This window comes from Polyergus mexicanus, unplaced genomic scaffold (genome assembly GCF_030449975.1).
Source record: "Polyergus mexicanus isolate NDT 795.1 unplaced genomic scaffold, iyPolMexi1.0 SCAF_11, whole genome shotgun sequence".
NCBI classification, from domain to species: Eukaryota; Metazoa; Arthropoda; class Insecta; order Hymenoptera; family Formicidae; genus Polyergus; species Polyergus mexicanus.
The window spans coordinates 6,183,456-6,207,895 of NW_027223331.1; the positions used below are offsets into that span (position 1 = coordinate 6,183,456).

At 34.3% G+C, this 24,440-nt stretch overlaps 1 protein-coding gene across 1 annotated transcript in view; it reads left to right on the forward strand.

The window, feature by feature from the left end:
* The window catches only part of Pio (piopio), a 60,719-nt gene that overhangs the window by 2,422 nt on the left and 33,857 nt on the right, over positions 1-24,440 (forward strand). The window contains exons 2-3 of the mRNA XM_070304450.1: positions 3,466-3,503; positions 10,441-10,498. Coding sequence (XP_070160551.1) covers positions 3,468-3,503; positions 10,441-10,498 — 94 coding nt within the window. The 5' untranslated portion in view covers positions 3,466-3,467. The remainder of the gene's footprint in view (positions 1-3,465; positions 3,504-10,440; positions 10,499-24,440) is intronic.

Genomic DNA, 24,440 nt, shown 5'->3' on the forward strand with positions numbered 1-24,440 from the left:
TATTTGTTTTTTTTTGCACTAATTAATTTGTCTTATTATTCTGTACATAGAAGTATTACGGTAAAATTATCGAAAACTGAATATTTTACGAAATATTTAATTTTTTATATCAAAATTTTATGTCAGATTAAAATATAAAATAACTCAAAAAGTACTTAATAAAAAAATACTTTATTATAGTGTTTTGGAAAGCTCTCGATGTCAGCTACAAGAATACTAAATAAAAAATGGGGGTTTCCATTTAAGATTTTAAAGTTGCCCCCCCCCCCTCAGGAAGTGGGGGGTGGGGGACGAATTTTAACACTAATATATTTCCCCCGCGGAAGGATTAAATTTTGATTATCAACATTTTTTTTGTTCAGTGCTTATTTTTCGAGATATTTCAAAGTTTCAGGTTAAAAAACTCACCCTGTATATAGGCATTGAATTTTCCAGTGATTTTAACGCTTGCGCGGCATAAGTATTATATTAATATTCGGACATTATTTGCATATTACACGATTCAATTACTTAATTCATCATGATTTTGAATTGCGTTAACATACATAAAATACATAAATTTCTAAATTATATTAATATTAATTATTTTCTGCTCATATAATTCTTATTACTTAGTTAATATTTTTTTAGTCTATTATCTTAAATTATAAAGAATATGAATATTGGATGAGAAGACGCATACGTTGAATTTATAAGGATAACTCATGTCCTCTATAATGAAGAACATGTATAGAGATTACCGCATTATTTTCTCCAATTTTCTAACAGAAAGAGAGAGAGAGAGAGAGAGAGAGAGAGAGGATTTTCCGGCTCGTTACGTGGGACTCTTCTCACGTAAATACTGCTCGTTATATTGTCCTTGAATTTTTCGATTATCCATCGTGGCTCCCCCGCACACTCGAACCGAAACCTTAAATCACCTGCGCGACAGCTGTTTCCGCCGTCGAAATGTCAACCTCGGTGCTCAAATCATTCGACCTTGCTAACCAGCATCGATATAAATGTGTATTAAAAATTGCGTAAAGTATTTTATGCTAATCTTATGCTAATAAAAGAGATATGAATTAATTAATTTTTTAAATATTATAAATAGATAATTAATTAAATAATATATTCTTTTATTTATAATAATCCTTTTCTCTATCTTTTTTTTTTTTTACTATTAATAATTCATTATCGATATATATTATTATTCGATATCTTTTTACTTCTTTCGGAAGATACTTTGTGTCTTTCGAAGGAAAGATTCTTCTCACCCCCGACTAGGGTTGCACGAGATACCAAGACAAGATTTTAAATTAATTAAATCAAGAAGTCTTGGTTTTAAAAAAAAGTTATCTAATTGTTCCCGATCTCTGAACGGAGATTTTAATTAATATGGAAATAGGCGAGAAAGAGAAAAAATTTTGTTTATTCTTAGTAAATAAAAACATTTATAAATTTAAAAACTTTAAAAAATTTAAATTTAAAGAGTCTGCGCATCATTATCGTTACACACTTTAATGTGACATAAAAATAGCGCAAATTAATTACATTATATTACTTAATTTATAAAGTTTAATTTCAATACTTACGTTTAAAAATAATATATCTATCGCTTTTTGTTTTTCTGACAATATTTTATTTTTCATTGCTTTTAATCCAAATAAATCTTCATATGCTTTTTTATGATCTTTCTCCAAATGGTTTTTTAATCCAGTAGCGTTACTATTTTTCATTTTTATTTCTTTAATCACATTTTCTTTTTGACATAATAAACATACGTCGATTTTTTCATTGTTTCTTGTTTCATACTTAAAATAAGTTTTCTATGTGCATTGTTTAACTGCACTTACTTCCGAACTTTCATTATCACTTTCGGAAATGTTTGCATGTTCAGCAGAAGAACTTGGTTTAGTTTTTAGACTGCGTCTGCACAATCGAGACGTGAGCATACGCAGTAAAGGACAAACGAAAATCGTGCTCGGCGCTTCGGATAATGGAAGACACATCAGATGTACTTACTATTTTCTATTTTTTTATCAAGCTGACAAATAATTTAGTGTTAAATAAAAACTGTTAATAAAAATCAAGGCAAGACAAGACAAGACAAGATCTTTGATACAAAAATCCTCTCAAGACCAAGACAAGATTAAAATTTTCAAGACCAATACAATATTTTTGCGAAAAATTGTCTTGTCTTGGGTCTCGTGCAACCCTATCCCCGACTGCGACGAGCATCACCAAGGACATGTCCCTGGCCGTGAATTTGATCACGATAACCCCCGTATCTATAAGAAAGAAAGCCACAGGATGTCGTCGCGCGGGGATGTCGATCTCAGTAGTCTCATAAATCATAAGTCGAAAAGGATTCGCGATAAGCGGCCATAGCCGACTATGGTCCGGTGGTGGTCGAGGTCGATCATATTTTTCTTCGTCGCCTTCTATCGTGGTGTTCTAAAAAGTGAACGTTTTGCATCGTGCACATCGCCGCCACCGCCTTCGCGAACAAACGTGTCGCGCTTTCTCGGCAGGCGAACGCCTGTATCCAAACGCGCCAAACGGGCCCCCGTTATATACTAACCCGCCTGAAAACGTTTACCGTCTGTCTCGCTATTGAGAGAGAGAAAGAGAGATAGGTCTTAACCCTCGTTCGGGGTGACATCACGAGGCATCGCGCGATTTTTTTTTTTTGGGGGGGGGAGGCATTTATAGGATAGAGGATATTAGGTTCTCTTCACGGGTCTCTTCTATATATTAGATGGAATTAACATAAAGGATGTGCGAGATACAAGTCTCTAAAAGCGAGCTCAAGATCGATAACGGGAGTAAGATAGTGATAGGAAACGAATAAACGGGTTGTGTGGAGCGAAAGTGATTCAATCATCATATCTTAAAACGCGTTAGGCAAATTTACTTATTATTTCGTTTTAAAATAACATACACATAATATAATATTGAAAAAGTTCAATAATCGAAAAACAATTTTCTTTTATAAAACCGTTATACTTTTCTATAATTATACAAGGTGAGCTAAAATTTATGGTACAATCGGCAAGAAACTAAAAGTCAAGAAAGAAGAAAAAAAAAAAATTTCTTTGTACGAAGTTTTATTGTTGTGAAAAATAATTTTAAAAATTGGAAGATTAAAATTTATTTATTTATCCTTTTTTATTTTCTTTATGAAGTAAATAGTAATATATAATAGTTTTAATTTTTTAATTTAATATTTTTAAAATATATATATATTTTTTTTAAAAAGGTATATTATCGAATAATATTCGATAAATTTATTGATTAAAAGTTACCGTGCCGCTGAGGATAAAAAAATATATTTCGAATAAGCGTGTAAGTGCAATAATAAATAGCCAATTCTCGATAATTTTTTACCATCTATATTTCATGGTGAAGATGATGTTTGCACAGTCGATCGTATTCTCACAGAGTTCGACCCAGTTATTAATAAGACTTTCTCTTTTATTTTAGCCATGGACTGGAGGAGGGTCGCACTGGCATTTTTAGTGGTGAGTAAATACAGAAAAAGATATTTATTTTGCTTACAAGTTAATTTTGAATATATGAGACTTAGATATAATCATAATTATTTAAATGAGTCGAGTCTTTGACTTCTTGCGAAATGCAAATTAAAATACGTTAAAATATTTAAATTGTAGAATTATTGGTATTATGGAATTTTTATAACATCGCATAGAAAACATTTGTATATTATCCTTACTTTTTCATTACATAATCCTGTTATGTAATCACAATATATATTTTCTATTTATGCTTTCTTATATATTTAATTTAATTTAAAAATATTATTAAATTTCCATCCTTTTTCTCTCTCATAGAAAATATTGCAATCTGCTTGCATAATAAATGATCCATCTTAAATTGCTTAATTTACTGTGTCTAAATTGTTCTAAATCCACTTGCATTATATGTAATTCGCACGAAAAAGAACTGGCATAATGCTTTTAATAACGGCAGCAACGCGTAAAAAGAAAGTATACGATCGAAATGTTATTTGTATCATTGTAAAATTATTCTATTATTGATAGTTTTATTTACAGAAATTGATCGATCGATTATCCTCGCATACGATTTGACATCCTAAAAAAGAAGAACAAACAAAACAGATAATATATATGTAATCGGGAATGTGTGATCTGCAAACTCGCTATCGTTTCGAATAGCATGGATTGATGATGTGTGTGTGTGTCCGCAATATATATACATATACACATACTTTCTCCCATGCGTGCTGCGTCGTACGCGTGTGTTGGATTAGGTATGTGATGCATTATGTAATCTCCTTTGTTGGCACACAACACATGCCAGAGAGGTATTTGCGAATTTGTTAATCAGCATCAAATAGAAAATGTTTAGAGAATAAAGAATGAAAATGAATTATATACATTTTTCTGGCTAATGGATATTTTACAGATTAACGCGCACGGATATAGTATAATTTATTTATTATACAATCTATCAATTTATATAATAAGCAATTAACAATATATATGCATTATTGAAATGTTTGAAAAAAATTTTAATTTTATATATAATTATATAATTAAAGTCAATTAAAATTTGCAATGCAATGTATGTTAATTTGGAAACAAGAATTATATATACATGGCATTGAAATACGATGTAAACAAAAAGTGTGGTAATGCAGGTATTTAAGTATGACGGTATTTCGCGGTGGTTTCGGAGAATGTTACGTCACTATTCCGACAATAGTCGTGGGATCGTTCTCTTGATAGAGGTTGACGGATTTAAAATCGTTAACGCATTCAAGAGGCGGCAATCCCGGCGTTACGTAACACATAATAATTGACAATTACGCTAAACTTGGCGTTTACGCGGCTTAGAAGGTCTTTACGACAGGATCTTTAAAACATGCTAATGGGTGGAATAGAACATAAATAAGTGCTTCCGTTCATTGTTTTCAAATTTTTCATTGTTAATATGGATTATTTTGCACGAAATACGAAATAAAATTTCAAGATTCAAGCCGTTACAGTTAAATTATCATGAAAACCTATATTCAATGCAATATAAATAACTTTAGTATGTAAATGCCTCTTATGAGAAAGTATTTCGTGAAATAGAATTCAAGCTTCTTCTTCTTCTTCTTCTCTCTCTTTTTTTTTTTTTTTTTTTTTTTTTGCTTTGGCGAAGCGTGAACGAGAAAGATATCGATGGGTTCGCGTGTCAAGTTTTATCGAAATACCCCATGCATATAAGAAGGAAAGACAATCCGTTCAGAATCACCACGCCCACTTTTACTTCGTGTTCTTTAAAATATCGGCTCGAGATCTTAGAGAGCCTGGAGCTTGCTGGTACGTTTCCATAAACGTTTCACTTTACCAGAGTCGATAGAAGGCTTTCGATAACCGAAAGAAAATATGACGTTAAATCTGTCTTTTTCATAATGTTATTTATTCTTTTATTACAACATGGAAAATCGATTTAAATCCTGCAAATAACGTATTGCGATTTTCATATATTACATCATGTTATATGTTACATATTTTTGAAACAGATTCTCCGAAGGAGAAAAGTTACAAACATTTCTAAATATTTTCTTTAAAAAAATCAAAGACTTTATCTTCTTCGCATCAGCTCTTTGTATGGAAGAAAATATTCTTCAAACGATTTATGGACCAGGAATATAGTAGGTACGCGAAGAGAGAAGCACACATTCTATTCTAGGTGATGAGTCGGTTGAAAAAATCAATAGAAACTTACATGCTGACAAAAAGAAAAGAAAAAGTAAAAAAAATCTCGTCTGTCAAATATATTCTCTTTCTCTGTTATACAGGGTGACCCCGAACGTTTCAGCCAAACTTTGAGATCTTATAGGAAATTTAATTCCGAACAAAAAGTTTCCTATATAAACATGGGTCGAAAAATGCTTTCTCAAGAAGTTATCGCTCAAAAATCTCTGATGCAAAGGAAGAGCAAAAGGTGAAAAGAAAATGAAATAAAAAGAAAATGAAACTTAATAAATTTCTTGAAAAAAAAAAAAAAAAAAAACGATAAAAATAAAAAATAAAAATCTTTTTCTTTTATGAAAATAAAATAATTTTTTTTAAACTAAAATAGTACGTAATAATAGAAAATGAATAAAGACGTGAAAAAATTAACCCAAATGTCTCCCCCTAGCTCCAATACATTTTCAGCATCGAGTAATGATCTAATCGCTTTACGGATTTCCTCCTGATTCAACTTTAATCGATCTAACAATAAGTAACAAAAGCACTTTTTGCACGTTTGAAACTGGTTATATCAAAATCTATGGAACGTACAACAATCATTTTGATCTCATTTGAAAGATAATTTAATTTTTTACAACTTTTGTTTCGGTACTTTTTGTTAAAAAACGCACATTTTTCATGATATTTGAAAAAATGTGTAAAATAATCACGATGTCAGAAGTTTGTGCGATAACTTCTTAAGAAAATATTTTTCGACCCATGTTTATAGGAAATTTTTTTGTTCAGAATTAAATTTCCTATAAGATCTCAAAGTCTGGTTGGAACGTTCGGGTCCACCCTGTATATAAAACATTCATACTGACAATTCATATGTCGAGATTCATACAAATTTATTCCATTTAGGAGAACAGATTAAGATTCGCGAATCGAGTCATTCGTTTAATTAGAAATTGATAGAATCGCGTGGCACATTTGATCGACCGATGTAGGTTTCGCGTGGGTGCGCGTTTAAAGTTCGGAAGTCGTCGCGATTGAACTGGGCGCGATCTTCTCGCCCATGCGAGATGACAAGCTCCTGGAAGGTCTTTCTCCATGGAAGGAGCTTCGTGTCGGCGTAACGCTTGTCCCGCGTTAAACACTTAAACGCTCTGCTATGACATAATCGCGACTTCGCTCGCGGCGTCAAATCGCGGCGTCACGTGAGCACGCGCCGCGCGACACGAGAAATTGCGTATACAAGGGTGACTAAGTGGTAAGAGCTGCAGATTGTGTCTGCAATAGCGAAGGAGCGAGTGTAATGGGCGGTGATCTCAAGGAGATCCCCTGCCCACGTTAAATCCGTGATCGCGGTTGTCGATCGATCGTCGCTCCAATTACCTATTGAACTACTTGATTTCAAAGAGTCTCGCGTCACACGATGACGTTAATATGGAAATTGGGGATCATTCTTTTAATACATATATTGTATTATTATGAAAATATGAAAATTTCCATGCTAATTGAACGATTAGTCGATTATTTTCGACAATATCGCGAGTAATAAAAAAATATTGATGATTAATTTTACATCGCCATATCTCACGATGATGTTAATAGGGAAATCGGAAGCCATAATTTTAATTCATACATTGTATTATTATGAAAATATGAAAATTTTTATGCTAATTGAACGATTAGTCGACTATTTTCAATATAATCGCGAGTAATAAAAGAAAATTGATGTGATTAATTTTATATCGCCGTATCCGCGTTAAAAATCGCGAACAAGTTTCTCAGTTTTTTATTTTTCTGTCGTGCTATAAAAAACACAAAGGCACATTCTGCGTTGTGGAAGATCAGTTCTCGATAGATTCCATCGGATGGAACGTCACGAACCTTACATGGTACGGTTTGACTTGATAGGTAACTGTGCGCTGCTGCGCTTTATATCAAGGTATGTCCGTCACTGTGTTTTTCACGTTTGCCTCATGTCCACGTTTTTCGATCCAATTATCACGGAGATCATCTTGGGGCGACACCGATCTCGCGATAATCTGCCTTGCCACGGGCGTTTGTCAAATTAATGGGACAGTATTTCCGCGATGAAAATCGCCCAGTTGTTAAGCACAGTTCCCTCACTGTCACCTTCACTTTGGCGCGTTATTATTAAAGAGAGAGAGAGAGAGAGAGAGAGTCGCAAATACAGTCCACGTGAGACAGAGGAGGAGAGAAAGAGAAGTGCAGCGACCACGTCACGTATATACACTTGAATGACCAGTGACTCGTTAGACCACTTTCATTGCACGGACGAACACGCGTCGACCATGCTGACGTCAGTGTTTGTCACGGAGACTCGTGTCGTGAAAGTTTCCGTCGCGTAAGCAAACGCAGAAGCGATCATTTAGCACTTCTGCACGCATACGCATACGCAGAATAATTTTTATATATTCCGATATATATATATATAGTTATGCCCGAGAACATTCTCTGCGTGGGGAGAAAAGAAAGGCGTGAATTTAACAGCGACGCGAGGAGGGAAGTTTCTACAATCATTTACGTTTAGCAAAAATTCGGCTATCGTTTTATAAAACGGCGAAATATTTAATTCTGGCTACGACATATACATCCGACATATTCCGCTCGTTCGGCTATCGATACCTAAATTGGAAGTGACAGGGAAATAAAAGTGTGTCGCGAGGGGAAATTATATATCGTGGTGAGTGATACACAATCGTCCTTGTATTATTTACGCTCGTTCACCGTCACTCCTCTTACCGACGTTTCTACGGATCCGCATCTATACGGATCAGTTTTCACGATACATACGATATCTAGTCAGTTATCATCGATAAAAATAATTTATTCATGCGAGCGTATAAACTGCGATTTGCGCTAATTAAATCTAGAAGTCTAGAAGCTACATCTCTCGTTTTAATAATTGCATTATGATCGTACATTGTACGTTACGCGAAATTATTAGATGCTCCAAGATGCACTACAGTAATGAGTTTTGAATTGGGATGAATGGAAGGTAATTACGGTACCTCGTGTATCGTACGCGTCGCTCGTTAATCTAAAAATAGACTTGTGTCGTTATATGTTTTTCGTCGGATAGGATAATTAGAGGCGATATTATTTGCGGATGTATTAAATGTTGCACGTCTTTTCCGTTATTGGACCCGCGCGTTTTCTCACACAGGAAGACGTATCTTTCACTCATTTACAATCTTGTAAACAGGAGCTTCCAGGTGTCATTTAAAAGAGATTAATTATTATTTTATTACTTCATTTTTATTTCCGTGTATGACGTGATTGAAAGACAACCGTTTTATTATTTTAAATGTCACATAATAATAACCTTGCAAAATAATCTTTCCTTTTTATTACGAATATTACAATAGATCAAAAAAAAATCGTGCAACCAATAATCATCAATTCTAATAGTCGGGTATTTCAAAAAGGCTTCTTCTACGCGAATTTTTATTAATGATGGCGACAATCAACCGGAAGAATTTAATATTGTGGAAATTAAAAATATATGATTCATATATCGTGAAAGGCAAAATAACGAGACAAGTTCGAGTCTAGCGGAGCTTGACATTTTCATGAGACTTTCATATCGTGCTCTTTAATCGAATGATAATCAATCATCGATTGATCGCACATCGGCGTCGGTTAAATTAATGCTTGGACGTGAAATATGTTGGAAGATCTATCACATATAACGCATTACAAAAATGTTTGAAACTACATTTGAAATTACATTGGTAATTTTATAAATTATAGGGAATCTTAGCGCCAATTTCTTCGACGTATTAAGGTACATTGTGATAAGTGAGTTTCCCATTTTTGCCACTTGTTACGACAGCATTTCTTTTTAATCAACGGTGGTTAAAGGAGATCATAACGCGCTTCAATCATTTTACAAGGACATAAAACAAAATGCGTTATGGCATTATTGTTATAATGTATAACGGTACCGCGAAATTTCTTAGAAAATTTATAGGATATGGGACTTGAATTTGATTCAAGATAAATCGTCATTCGCCATTAATGACATACCGGCTTATATCGATCGTAATTACGAGCGTTACTTTAATGTGCGACCGCGCACATTCGTCTCGAAGCGTTTTTTAAATCTCGAGAGAATCCAGACTTTTTTTTTCTCGAAACAGCATCACGCGCACCTATTTCATCATTAGGCTTTACCACAAGCGCCGATGATATGACACTGCCAATTGTGGCAACTTGCTCCATCACCGGGAATAATCCTCCGATAAATACGGATCGGATGTAAGCGGTAAAAGTGACGGAGATATTACTCTCTTTTTCCACGCGTTTCTCATGTCAGTGTTTACCTAACGTTGGTTATATATCTAGAATTTTACGTAACTTTTTCCACAATTCTTTCTTTTTTCCCGTTTATAAATTTCTTTTCCGCGTCTTTCATCCATTGTCGGCTACATCGTCACATATTTATGTCACTTAATTAAATCTCACCGATCGGGCTCTCTAAGTGCTTGAGGGAATTTTATTGAAGCTTATTAGCGTGTTCTTACTTAAGCGATAAATATTTTAAGTACTCACGCTCTTCGTATGTATAGTTCGTACAATATCGTGTATCTTGCGCTTGCATTCTAATTGTATTCGCGCGATACGTTCACTACCAACGACTAACATCGGCGATAGCGCTAACAATTGTATCTTATTATGCGAAAAGATCTAAAACACGTTGCCTTTTCTCTCTTTTCAGATCACAATAACGAGGCACAGCAGTGCAAACGCAGCCCAGATACCTCAGCTGCCGACGTGTGAGTATACAATGCGAGACTTACTTTCTAATTATTAGCGACCGGCAATAATTAATTAGAGCGAATTAGGCGTTAAAACTCGCGGCACATCTCTCGAACCTGTTCTTTTTTTTCCCTTGTTTCACCTCAAAATATAAGCCACCGTATGGTGGATTTTCTCCCGCGAAAAAATCGCGAAACCAAAGTGCCGGATAATCAGATAAAAGTGGACGCTTTCCACATGATGCGCACTTTCTAATGACGGCACAATAAACCTGATGACAATGATTCGAGAAGGGATACCCGTGGTAACGAAATATAACAATTTGGAGATAAACGTAATTACTAGAAAGGAGTAATTGATCTGCCGTTGAATTGTTCGATAGAAAGAGGCTTAATTAATCACTCGGGCTAATTGCTTACGTGCTTGAATCAATCACGTTTAAATAACATACACGCGCATACACGTGAAAATTATTTAGAAATTTTATTTGCACGTGATATATTTAATTATGTTGTTATATCAAATGAAACAAAAGCTTAAGATATGTAAATATTTAAAAATTTTTCGCGAATTTTTCTAAGAAACTTTGCTATAATTATTAAAGAAATCGTTCTGTTAAATTAATCAAATTAAATTATCGAGCTATTGCAAGCGAGCGATAATTAATAAGCGAAGAAAATTATTCGCATTTTAAAACTCGAATATATTAATAGCCGGCAAAAGAAAGGAAGGATTTATTTTTTCATTTGCGATGGACCGGAGGAATGTCCGGTCGACCATAAATTTTTTTTTCAACATCCGACCGCGAGATCGTAATTAATTGAATCGCGGATGGATAATTTAACGAAAGGGAAAAGCATGGTCGTTCGTAGGAGAGCCTTTCCAGACGAGACCGACCGACGACCTTCCTTGAAAGACATTGCTTTTGCTAGAAGGTGAACGCGGCCGTGCGACCTAGATTCTCATGTGGAAAGGAGCGAAATCGCGTTCGCAGGAGAGACGGAGAACGCGATATGAGATGTAAATGGCACAAAACGAGATGATGATTATAACCGGAGGACGGACGACGAGTGTACAAGAGCGCGATATCCACGGCGGCATCGACGCCGATCGAAAGTCCCTGTAAATGAATAGGCGGCGGACACTTTCAGCCTTTTACTGCGCGAGAGACCGCGAATTGAATTTCACTTGTCGAATCAACGGAAATACAGCGTATGCACGATATATATATATATAACTAAAAAGACTTGCCTTTATATACATATATTTATTTATCGACGAAATAATATTTTCGCAAATATTTTTTATATATCTTATCTCAATTCAGTGAATCTGAAATGAATTCAATTTCCGTCAATTCGGCAATATCACGCCGAGAAATCAAATTTGGATGTGTGACACAATTATAAATTTTTTATTTTCTGTTAATTTGTTGCTTTAGTCCCGATTTCTTCTTGTGATGAAGGTGCCAGATTAATGGAGATTTTGCATAATTATTAATATTATTTTACATGCGATTCACAGACGGTCACAACTGTCTAAACGTAGCCTATGATCGAGTGGTTTTAAATTTTCATATTTAAAAGAACTATTTTTTTAAGTAAAAAATATTTTAATACTTTTATTATTTAATTTTTCGGAATTTTCTTGCTATAATATGTTGTTCCGCAAGATTTTGGGACACTTTGTATATATTATTTTTAAGAAAATTATCAAATTTAAATTTTTACTGATATCTATGATACAATATATTACTTTAAAATTAAGATAAAAAATTTCTTAATATTTATCGATAATCAACAACTGTGGAATAGTAAAAAACACAATGCTGATCTGTCAAATACTAATAGATACAATTATATAAGCAATTATGTGCGTGTATGTGTATAATTGCTTATATAATTATTTGTATTTATTAATATTTTACAGATAGCAAATAATATAATTTAACAACTAAATTTATAATTTGTTCACCTTATAGTCGCTTATCGTCATTGATGACATCTCAGATCTTCTCTTTCTTGTTAATACTTTGCACTTTCTTCGTGGCATTCGCATGACATACTCGCGAAAATAATTTTATACAACGTGTGACGATAACGCAATAAATTAATATAACATTTTAAGTTGCAATTTGGTACAAATTAATTTTAATGTTCCAATCGAGAAAGTAGATTGTAAACTCGTAATTTCTTCAGCAACGAATGCTTAAACGTATTAAGATGACGATTAATAAGCGAGATAAGCTTTTATCATGACAATGACAAATCGAAATCCATTGTCAAAGATTCTGCGGACACTTTTAGACCTTTACTTTTTGTCGTTTGTTCCGCTGGAATTTCAACGTGAAATACAGGGAAATGAAATTGTTTCTGCCCTGATAAGGAACGCTTACCTTTTCTACGCTTTAAATTCTATATACTTTATTTTATCCGCAAGAGACGATCATTTTTTTTAGTAGTTTGTTAGAAAAATTTGTGTTTTCATTGCTACATTATAATGAACAATCATCATTGAAGTCGGAATATTGTTTGATGCCTTTCAAACTGTTATTTCTTCACTCTCGAAGAGAAACTGCGCCTTAAAAGAAAGTATTTTTTACGCCTATAACTTCGCATGTTCATTTGCGCTCGCGAGCGACAAGGCGCTATTATTTTCACATGCATTACAATAGGAGTTGCGGTTTGACTTTATCGTGCTAAATATCTAACTGGGAACATCCTGTTAAAAACTGAAAAAAAAAGGACATTAATAAAAATCTTTTATTGATATAACTTGTACAAGTTTTCATAATCGTTTACGTATAATTTTGTTAAAATATAATAACACATATAGAAGAGAGTAAAAAAGAGTTATATTATATATGCTTTGCCTTGTGTGTCACGACGTATCATCGAATTGTTCGACGGATTATTTCGATTAGGATAATCTGAAATAAAGCAGTCATATCTTTAAAAATCATACAAATGTAACTACTGTTATACGAATTTTTTTTCTTCTGAAAGTTTATGAAGAATTTTATTTTTTATATTAAAGCATATATTTTTTAAAGTATTTCTAAAACATGTACGATCAATATGCGAAAAAAAAAGTTATTAAAAATTTATTCTGTTAAAAATGATATTCAAAAAGAGCTTTTATCAGATGTTCTCCTTTAATTGTCATGCGCATTTTCTTCTTCTCATTTTATTAAACCTTGTTGTATGTATAAAAAATATGAGCATTGAAAAATAAATTATTCTGCTTGTCGTTCATACGATCGACTGACATGCATTAAAAACGAGAAGACATCACTTTCTAATGGAAAAAATCGCAATCTTAATTGGCTATTATTTCAGAGATGTTCTAAAATCACAGACTGGAAACTATTTTGCAGAAAGAGAGCGAAAGGAATTCGTGTAAATACGGTTTCCGATATCAGAGAGATAGACAAATTTCTTTAATGAATAATTGAAAGATTCTAGCACTTGGAAAATAGTTAATTCCTGAGAAAGACCGAATTGATAGAAGATATAAAGTTGCGCGATGCGACACAAAAGAAAAATTTAGGTCGTGCGAATCAGATTGTTTAATGTTGTCGCATTTAACGAGATTTGAATACGTTTTTTTCTTATATCTTTGAAGAATTTGCACTGTCTTTATTCCAGATTACTGAATAAAGCTGTCATTACTCATTAGTGAAAGATAGTAATAATTAGATATATAGTAATAATAAGAAATTATTAATATTTGAGTATATTATTAAAGCATATGATAAAAACAGAAGATAAAAAAACCAAATAAAAATCAAAAGTAATTAAATAAAATATATAAATTATAAAATACATAAAATTTACATATTTTTTATTTAATTATTTAGATATATTTATAAAGAGCACTAAATTATTACAGATCATATGTTACAAATTAATCATAATTTTGATTGAAAAAATGCAAAGATTTTAGATAAAATAAATTTTCCCCTTAATAAATATCTTATTTTTTTCTACAAAAAAACAGCAAAAGAAAAGTCTAAATCCATTACGAGAAGTTTATTTTTTAGTCTTTTATAACACGTAAATATATCGTAATATAAAGTACTTATTGGTTCGTATTGGTCTTGACATTTAGCTTCTTATCCTTAAATAAAATATCTTTAGTTAGAGATTATTTTTATCGATTTCTAGTATTGCATTTACGGAAAATTACGATCTCGTTAGACCGTTTACGCGCCTCTTCGGGACATGTAAGAATGTACGTAGAATTGGCGCCTATGAATTCTCTCGAGAAATACAGCCAGCTGAATTGGCTACGTAAATCTGTCTACGCGAAATATTTATTCGCTGCGAGGGACGCCATTTATTCGATATCTTTCGCGATCAGTGCCACGATTTACGATAATCTGTCTTATACATGGAGGCGAAATTTATTTATGGAAACTGTGAAAAAGTATTCGATAATCGAATAATTAAAGCGTCGAGGCTATGTCGTTCATTTATCATGATTGATCTTCGTTGATCGATCTCGTGCTGTTTCACCGCATTAATTATTCTCTTCATTACGTCATTAACCCGATGTTGAGACGGCTAATATACATTATGCTTTATCGTTGATTCGACGTTATTATCGTTTAATCCGATTTCATCATTACAACGCATTTATGTCACGGTCAACGATTAATTCAACGCTTCGATAGACCAGATGTAATGACTCGGTGCTTTTTTTTTTTTTCTCAATGATATAGCCATCCGTTCGATTTTTTATAAATGTCTTGTAGGCAATATAACAAGTTGGTTATTACATTAAACAGCGGCGGTTGTCTTTCGTACTACCATATACATCTTTTTTCTCACGGCAAGCGTTATTAATGTACATTGCATTAAATTAATAATTGTGTTTTGTTCTTTTATATACTCTCAACAAATTTACTCAATTTAATCAACGAAATATGCTAATAACTATTACAATTAACAGAACTGTACAAAATTAGAACAATGCCTTTTCAGTAATTTCACAATTTTTTTAAGTAATTTGAATTAGTAAATTAAAGCTATTGTCTTGCAAATTAGGGAGATGTTTTTTGTGCAATTATGTCTGGTGGGTCGCATTCGGGATAATTTGAACACGGTCATAAGTTTAATTATGTTAACGTTAATTTTATCGACCTTGGCGATAGTTCCTCTCGTCGACCACGCGATAGAGTGACTGGCAATTGTGTTCCGATGCATTTGCATGCGTATAGCTTACGGTGCATGGCTTATGACCGTACGGTTATATAAATCTGCAATTATCGTCGATGACCCGCGCAGGACAGCATTGCGAAAGGACCGTAAATAGGATGGGAGCAGAAGATTATAAATGATCCTGCCTAATGACAACTGCAGAATCGTTAAACGGTCAACAGCGAACGCGGTCTCCCGATGTCCCGTTATCTGCGAATTTCTTCCGATCGGTTTTCACGATCCGTTTACACGCGAAAATCAACACCTGACGCATGCAATTACGATAATCCGTAGTAGTTAACGACCGCGACGAACGTTAGACGAATTAAACGCGCGAATTAGCCAAATCATCGAATATTTTTCCCGGCCGAGATAATAATCAGGATGTCTACTACTTGGAAAAATATGGTAAACCTGGAATTTTCAGAGATTTCTTTTGTATCTGGAAAAATGAGAGAATTCTCATGGAATTTTATTGGGATTCGGGAAATTTAAAAAGAAATTTTTTCTTTTCTGGTAATTTTGCTCTTATACATATGGTATAGATAATAAGCTAAATTGTAAATTATATATTTAAAATATATTATGAATATATATCTCTATCCCTGTTTACGTATTCAATGTCTTAACAAAATATTAAATATCCAATAAATATTTTTTATTGTAAGTTTCAGTGATAAAAAAATGAAAATGTTTATCTTACGAAAACTAAATCTAACATTTGAAACTTAAGTAGCTTTGTATTTTTCTTTTGTATAAGTGAAAAAACTTTAGAAAACTCATACAATAAAAAAAAAACTTATTTCAGAAAAGTGATAAAAAAGTCTCTAAAATATTCTCTTTATCTGAAATTTTGAACGAAGATACTTGGAAAATCAGGGAATTTTTTTTACAGCATTTGAGTAGACCTGATGATACAAGAAGTCTCCCTTTGATTTATGTGTCTTGAGAGAAAAATCATTTTTCGCGAAACGTGCGAATTTTTCTGGTCACCTGTCCTTTATCGTCGTACGTCTGCTCTAATCGTTGACACGACGGAAATAATATTTTCGAACATCTCCTTAATCTCCTTAATCACTGATGACGATGCAACGGTGATACTGCATTTCTACGCTGCCGTTTGCATGTCGTTTGCATACGTTATTTTGTCTTCCCCGTCACGGCTGCGCGCCAACGTTCGTCCGTGTCGAACGAAAAAATAACATGTACGTATACGATGTAAGTCACGGGTAATCCGGTGGAGGACAATGAATCGACCTGAGAAGCGATCGTTTGCGCGATTGCGTCCCCGATCGAGAGGAAGATTTGCGTTACGGTTCGCCGCGTTTCTTTCCGGAAGCTCCCAAGTGTCGATAAACGACCGTCAGAATTAGGGACGCTCTCGTGCCATTCAACGTGGATCTTCGTGGAGAAGAGGTATCGAAAGGAGACTGTTGAAGGGTTCGAACAACGCTCGGAATGAGACATGAAGAGACTCTAAGAGAAGCGAGTTCAACGCGCGTCGTTCGTTGGGCCGTGACGTTCATTTCAGAATGCCAGAATCGATAACGGTATACCTCTCGCATGTGGAATCCACGGCAATTCATCCGTGCTGTTGATTTACGTTTACAACCTTGTCCAGACGTTGTTTTGCGTAAGAATCAATTTGGTCGAGCGAAGCCGTTAGAGACCGCGCGAAAGCATAATGTCTCGAACGGCGAGTCCCAACCACGGTCGACGACTTCGTTTTCGTGTACGAATTCTTTTGATATTCCCGCTAGTTTTATACGTTACCTCGGGCGATATATATTTTCTCGTGATTCTACCTTCAAATTTATTTTTATTACGTTATTTAACGTTTTATCGAGATATCCAGTTACTCACGATATTGCTTTAAAAGTTTCACAAAAATTTTTAATAACGAGAAAGAAAGAGGGATAGAGAGAAGAGAAGATATAAAAAAGTATATAAAAAGAGAGTTATTGTAAGATACCAATAGGATATTAATTTTTATTAATATTTTTATTATTTTATTAACACTCTTTATACTTCATTTTCATTTCTCTCGTTATACATTTGGACGGATTGAATTTTGTCGAGTTAATTAATTTACCATATAAAAAGGTATTATTCCTGATGCAAAAATCCATCGATTATTTTTTCTTTTTATTCGTTAAATTGAAGTATTAAAAAAGTAACATAACAGGCCGCATAATTGAAGTGAAACGAGGGTACGATCTCATTGAAACGTCAGCAATTACGTACCGCGTAGAAGACTTAATTGACGCGTGTGCGCGAATGCATCTAACGATTAAAATTAAAGATAATTAATTTATGCTCGATGTATAAATCCTTTTTCTGAGAGATGAGCGATGTATTCTCACGAATCGCGCGGAGATACGCGACGTACCTTGAGGCCAATCCTGAAAGTCAGCGGTTGGCTTTTTTCTCGATGATTCCTCTGCGATTCGCCGCGACTACAAATAGACGAATAGACTCGAGAGATCATTAATTATGGGAACAAGCATTACGTCGGCATAGTAAATCGGCTGGTCGGATCGCAGCGAAAAGTTTAATACTCGGTAAGCGACTCGGTGACACCGGGAATGGGTATGAGAGGATTTCTCGTGACGAATAGCACGATTAGATATACCATCGCTCACAGAGATCTCCGCTGCGCGGATCGTCGACCTTGGATATTAAATCGAAGTAATTGCGCCGTACGATTCCGATGCGAAATGTGCGCACATATCGCGCGCTTAACGCACCGTGCGATTAATATCGGAATCGCGCGATGTACGTACATATTTTGCTCGTGTTTGATTGAGCTTCACACACGTCCATGGCGAATTTATCAACGGTACACGTCAGAACTTTTAAAATGATGAACCGATATAAAAGACGCTATAAAATGGAAGCTCCAAGTTGTCATATAAACTATTTTATTTATAGGATTTTAACTGATTTATCTAATAATGAATAAAATAGCCGCAACCGAAGTATAAATAACAAGATGATGGAATAAATATTTATTAAGATTTCACTGCTCATTAAATAGAGAGCCATCGTCTCTTCGGCGTATTTAGATTTATCAAAACATATATCTTAGACGCATCCGAGGGGAACGGCCTTGTGAAATAAAAAAAGCGACGTAATTCGAACAATGAATACCTACTCATCATTACGTAGCATGCCGGTGAAGGCCGGTTACATCGCACGAAGCGATGCAGTGTAAGTATTGTACAAATAACAGTAATTAAATGAACCAATTCATTGCGGTGACACGGTCTCATTCTCTCGTGTACAAAAGCAATTAAGCATCCGGACCTATCGCTTATACTTCAGTGGCCACTTTTCGCGGCTTCACCGAAGGTACATATACACGCTATTGTGAACGACAATTAGAGCAAAGATCTTCTCCCTATGTAAAGACGATCGATGATACGAGAGCGTCAAGGTTGTCAGACCGCGACAATCGAGGGAGGACCTTCGCGAAGAGATGTCGGAAACGTCATTATAAAAAGAGAGGCGTCCCCGACGTCGATTTGTTATTATTATTCAAAATAAGTGACCCGACGAGCTGGCAGCGTAACGAATGATAGACCGTGCAACGACTGTGGAATCTCCGTTGTGTAGGCGAGTATAAAAGCGTCGTTTCTTCGCAAGTATGAGGATGCACCGAAGCGCATCGAGGCTGCGAATGTTGTCCAGGCTGGCAAAGAATTTTATTTTATTTTTTTTTTTTTTTTCGAGGCTCGAAGTTTTATATCTTATCATTATTAAATAAAATGATATAAGATTAATTGCAACGCTCTATTCGAACATTTAAGATCTTAATTGCGATTAGTTATTTATACGATTACTTTTATATTAATTTATATCATTTATATAATCGAAAAAAAGCGATTAGTATCAAATAGTATTTCATTATTTTATTCATGAGAGATTCTCTCTCTATCTCTCTCTCTTTTTTTTTCTATGTAACGTAGGCTATTAACGAACGCAATATCCGTGCTTGAAGAATTAAACAGCGGATGAAAGAGATCGAGGAACGTTGGGAGATAACGAGAGAGCCGGCCAGGGCCACGTGGCGCGGTGCGTCGATTCGCGGATAAACATCGCGAGAATCAAGCTGGCAATCGGTGCCTTTGTTCACGCCGAGAAGGACAATCCCGGTTCGAAAAAGCACGAACAAGACTATTAGATTTTTTTTGTTCGCCAATTGAAGCCCGATTTTTCTAATTGAGAGCTATCGCTGGCCATCGTATCCTTTATCGCCGTGCGAACGATATAAATTCTTACGGTAATGTTCCTGTTCTGCAGCCCGAATCATCGAATTGGCGCCCATTTCTCTGGCCATTTGTATAACTGTTATCCGTTGGATTCTGTTCCAACAATAGCAAAATATGCTATGTTACAGCGTGATAATAGCGACTTTGTGGTAGATTTTTTTCGAAAACTGAATAACCTTAGGTTACCGTACCAGTTTTTTTGAATCGGAACAATCGAAGAGAATGCTTGTCATAGTATCGCACGCACAATCATGTTTATGATATGTTATTCAAATTCAAAGCGATATTTTTGCCAGGATTGGAACAATCTTCTCCTATTCAATATTAATTATTTTTATAACGTTATTTACTCATGAAAAATTATATTCTTCTCTTTGAAATCAATAAATAACATAAACATGATAGAGTAAAGCTTTGAACAGCACTAGCTTGAAAAGACGATTCGCTCGTCTTCTCAAGATGGTCGTAATTACTTAGACATCTCAGCGTGAACTGTTTTCTCGGACTGCTATTCATCTACCGGATTGCTTTTATACCGTTCCTCGGATTTACGAACCTGACGGCTAGAACGTCGGGGGTGATTGCTCGATGCGTTTTAAATTGCGAAGCTTGCGGCGGACAAGAAGCCTCCAACAATTTCATTTCCATCCCAATCCAGTTTCGTTGGAATTTCAGCGATCGTTTCCGCGTTTCTCACATTATAGAATCACTCATACATATCTCCGTCTTGCGTTTTTACATAGTTTGTTTTCCAATTTTGTACAGTTAGCGCGATGATCGTTCAATTTTGTACGATAACGCAAAAAGTGAGAGTCTTTCGGCGGATCTCGCGAGTTTCAAGGAAAAATCTAGTCCAACGGTGTAGCTCGGGTAACGGATCGCAGATTGTAAATCGCGATCGTGATTCGCCGATTGCAGCATCAAATGTAACCTTGCGCGTCTCCTTCGATGTACACGTAACTTCCTTGAATAATTTGATCCGTGCCGCGCAAATCGCTTACCGTTATTCGCGAATCTTCCTGCGATTATGCAATTAAAATTTTTTTTCTTTTTAAAACGCAACGTTTGATGATTCTTCGTTGGGACACGTGAGATGAGATTGCACGATGATGCATCCAGATCGTGCTAGGTTCTTGCAATTGTCCGCAAATATCCACGATCTCGGACGCAAAGATCTCGGTACACCGGACACGTCTGTGTTTATGCATCTGGGACTGTAATCTCGATCTTGATTCAAACGAGAGACATTAGTCTCGTCATATTCGCACAATCGCGTCTTATTTGCATCTTCAATTTCGCGTGATATAAATCGAATTACGATAAAAGTATCAAATCTAAAAATTTAGCGTGAATACCTAGCGTCTCATATTTTTTAAATATCAAATTTTAAGAATTGATTCAATTATAATATATATCGGTAATTTTAAATACATCTACATTGTTTTTAAATTTAACTCCGTTATTTATTAATATCCACAATTTTGATTACGAGTTGTAGTATTAAATAATCAATCGCGTGAAAAAAATTTAGAATCGTTTAAATTATGTCCGGAGAATATGTCGCACAATTATGCGACGAATAATTGTTGCAATTCTCACAAGAAATGGAGAAAACGGCCGAATATCGCGCTTGTATAACTTCCAACTTAACGGAAGACGGCCCTTCTTTCGACAACGGAAGAGTGCATGCTCTATCGTTCGTGGAAATTGTATTTACACATATACTAATATATACAACGCGCGCGCGCCCACACACACATGTATCTCTTCCATCGAACTTGTAACTTGTACGTTAAACGGAAATGCAGGCGCGTCTTGAATATGAATATAAATATACGCAATGCAAGCAATCGCGGTGGAAAAGATTCACAATTTTCACAAGGAGAAATATAATTGTTGTATTTATAATATATAATACCAATATATAGACGCGCGTCGTTACGTAATGTCCTGGCTAGATAAAGTTTTCTTGCGGAGGAATTTTTGCCATCACTTCCGCTGGTCGCCAGCGGGATCACGATACGGACGATGCAGATATAAAATGCGTGCAATATAACAGTTATAATGCAACAAACATCAGCAAGTTCATGGAAATACGTTTCGTAATTCTAACAGGATTTAGAACTGACCAATCATTAAAGTCATGAATTTGTATGATTTGTCTCGTTTAATTCCAAATTATCTCCGAAGGATATGGCTACCATCTATTTTCAATAAAGCGGAGTCGCTCTTTCATACAACATACACAGCCATAATTGTTTATCATGCGATTGAAACGCATATTTTTTCGCTCGTATGGAGCAGATTGTGCTAAATTTTAATAAAAAAAAAGAATTATACAGAACAACAATCAAAATTAGATAAATGTGGCAGTTTATGATTTCGACATACTTGACAGTTGAACAAAAAAGATGCAGGTATACTTTTTATAACAAAATAAAACTCCTTAGAAACTTGAACTGAATTAATCAAAGTGCGTTATAAAACTCTTCTAACACTAAGTTATAAATATCTTGAAAATCTGAGATCAGTCGGAGGAACTTAACGAAATTTCGTAAAGATACATCCGGTAATCTTCGTCGAAAATCTTAATGAATGCCTAACTGATTTTGGTGCTGTATGTAGATGCTCGCTCGCCAGGGCGTTTCTTCTTTGGATTCTTTCTTCGAGCGCTAGTTGAAATCCTCCGATTTCATCACGAGCTTCTCGCAAGAACGAGATCCGCATAAGCGAGATAATTCGACGATTATGCAAATTAATCATGCTGAATTTTTGGATCGTTAACCTCGTTCCGTTGGATGCATCCGCGATGCATTTTTCGATCAGTTGACAAACGAATGGACGAACGTGACATGATCGATGCTAATCAAAATCCGATGCAGCAATGACCGCCGATTAAGCGGTGGTGATCCCCTTTTAAAACGCCTCTCCTTTCATCTTTGCAATTTTTCCATTTTTGCATCAGCGAGATGAGCTGTAATAAAATAATAATGATTCAATATACCTGATCTGCAACAAACCATCTAGTATGATATATATAAATGATTTAAAAGAAATAAAAGATAATATTTACCATTGTTTCTTTTATTCTTTTAGTCTGATTTCTGAAGGTATGTTAACCCGATGAACGTTGATTAAATGTTTCATAAAAAATGTAAGAATTATAGTTTGTGTAAATCGTCATTGCATATCTTGCAAAATTGTTTCATATTCGTTTCCATAACAATATAATTATAATAATTCGATATCCAAGTGCGGAGTCTGAATGTTGCATCCTGATTAACTTCATGCATATTGACTAAGTGATCAATCATTTTAAAATCATCTCTTTTTCCAAAAATAATTTGGCTACAAATTTCGCATTTAAAATAATTACTTTGTGTTATCTGAAAATGCTTGGAAATGAACGTCCATTGTTCCTCTTTCGAGTGTCTTGATGAAATACAATTGAGATAAACATCATTATGTTGAGTCTTTATAATGTGTTTGTACTTGATATTTGTTTAATTTATATAAGTTGATAACTTGCGTTACAAATACTGCATATTACTATATCGTCTAGTATTGTAAAATAATCCCATTTCCAGCATGTCAATTTTATTTCCAGTGCCATGATATTAGGTATTTATCACAAATCGTGTACGACTAAATACAAAAAAAAAGAATTATTTCAAGCAAGAGTATACGAAGAATAAGAAGAAGTTGATAGAAGAAAAAGGGAAAGATCGCGGAGAGACGCGTGATTCTTTGTACGTATGTAAATATAAATATTGGTTCACAGTCTAAATTTGCCTAACGGATCGCTTTATTTCTTTTCGATAATCGCTAAAAATACGCGTAGTATCCTCAGTTAAAAAACAATTATAAGTAAATGCAAATGTTAATCGTTGATAAATCTTGATATGATGTTATCTAAATCAAGTTGGCCCGAATGTTTAATAACACTTATAAATTACAAATAATATTTATTTGATTTGAATATTTATAATACTTGTGATGAAAAAGTCTATTAAACGTAAAAACATATCAATAATTATGATTATACGAACGTGCAAAATCTTATAACAATAAATTTTAATTTTGGCCATTAGTGACTATAATTTATAATTCTGAGACTAATATAACAATATTGTTATTTTTATATAAATATATTTTTGACTTTATCATTAATTAATCAATATTAATCAAATTAATTGAAATATATACTCACATTACGATGCAAAGCTACAAAATTTTACACTTTGAAATATTGTTGAAATGATTTCTGTGCGTGTATCTTGAAAATCTAACACGTAACTCCTTCACATTTCTCATGTGCAAATATCATCAACTTCTTTAAATTGAATGTTTTGAATCGTGGCTTATTGTTTTGTTGAAACTGTCGATTATAAGAATTATTTTTGTTAGCTGTTTCGTAATTTCTTTCAGGAATAATCCACAAAGAGTGATGCGTGACTGAGCATTTGAGCATCTCTTTTTTCCGTTTT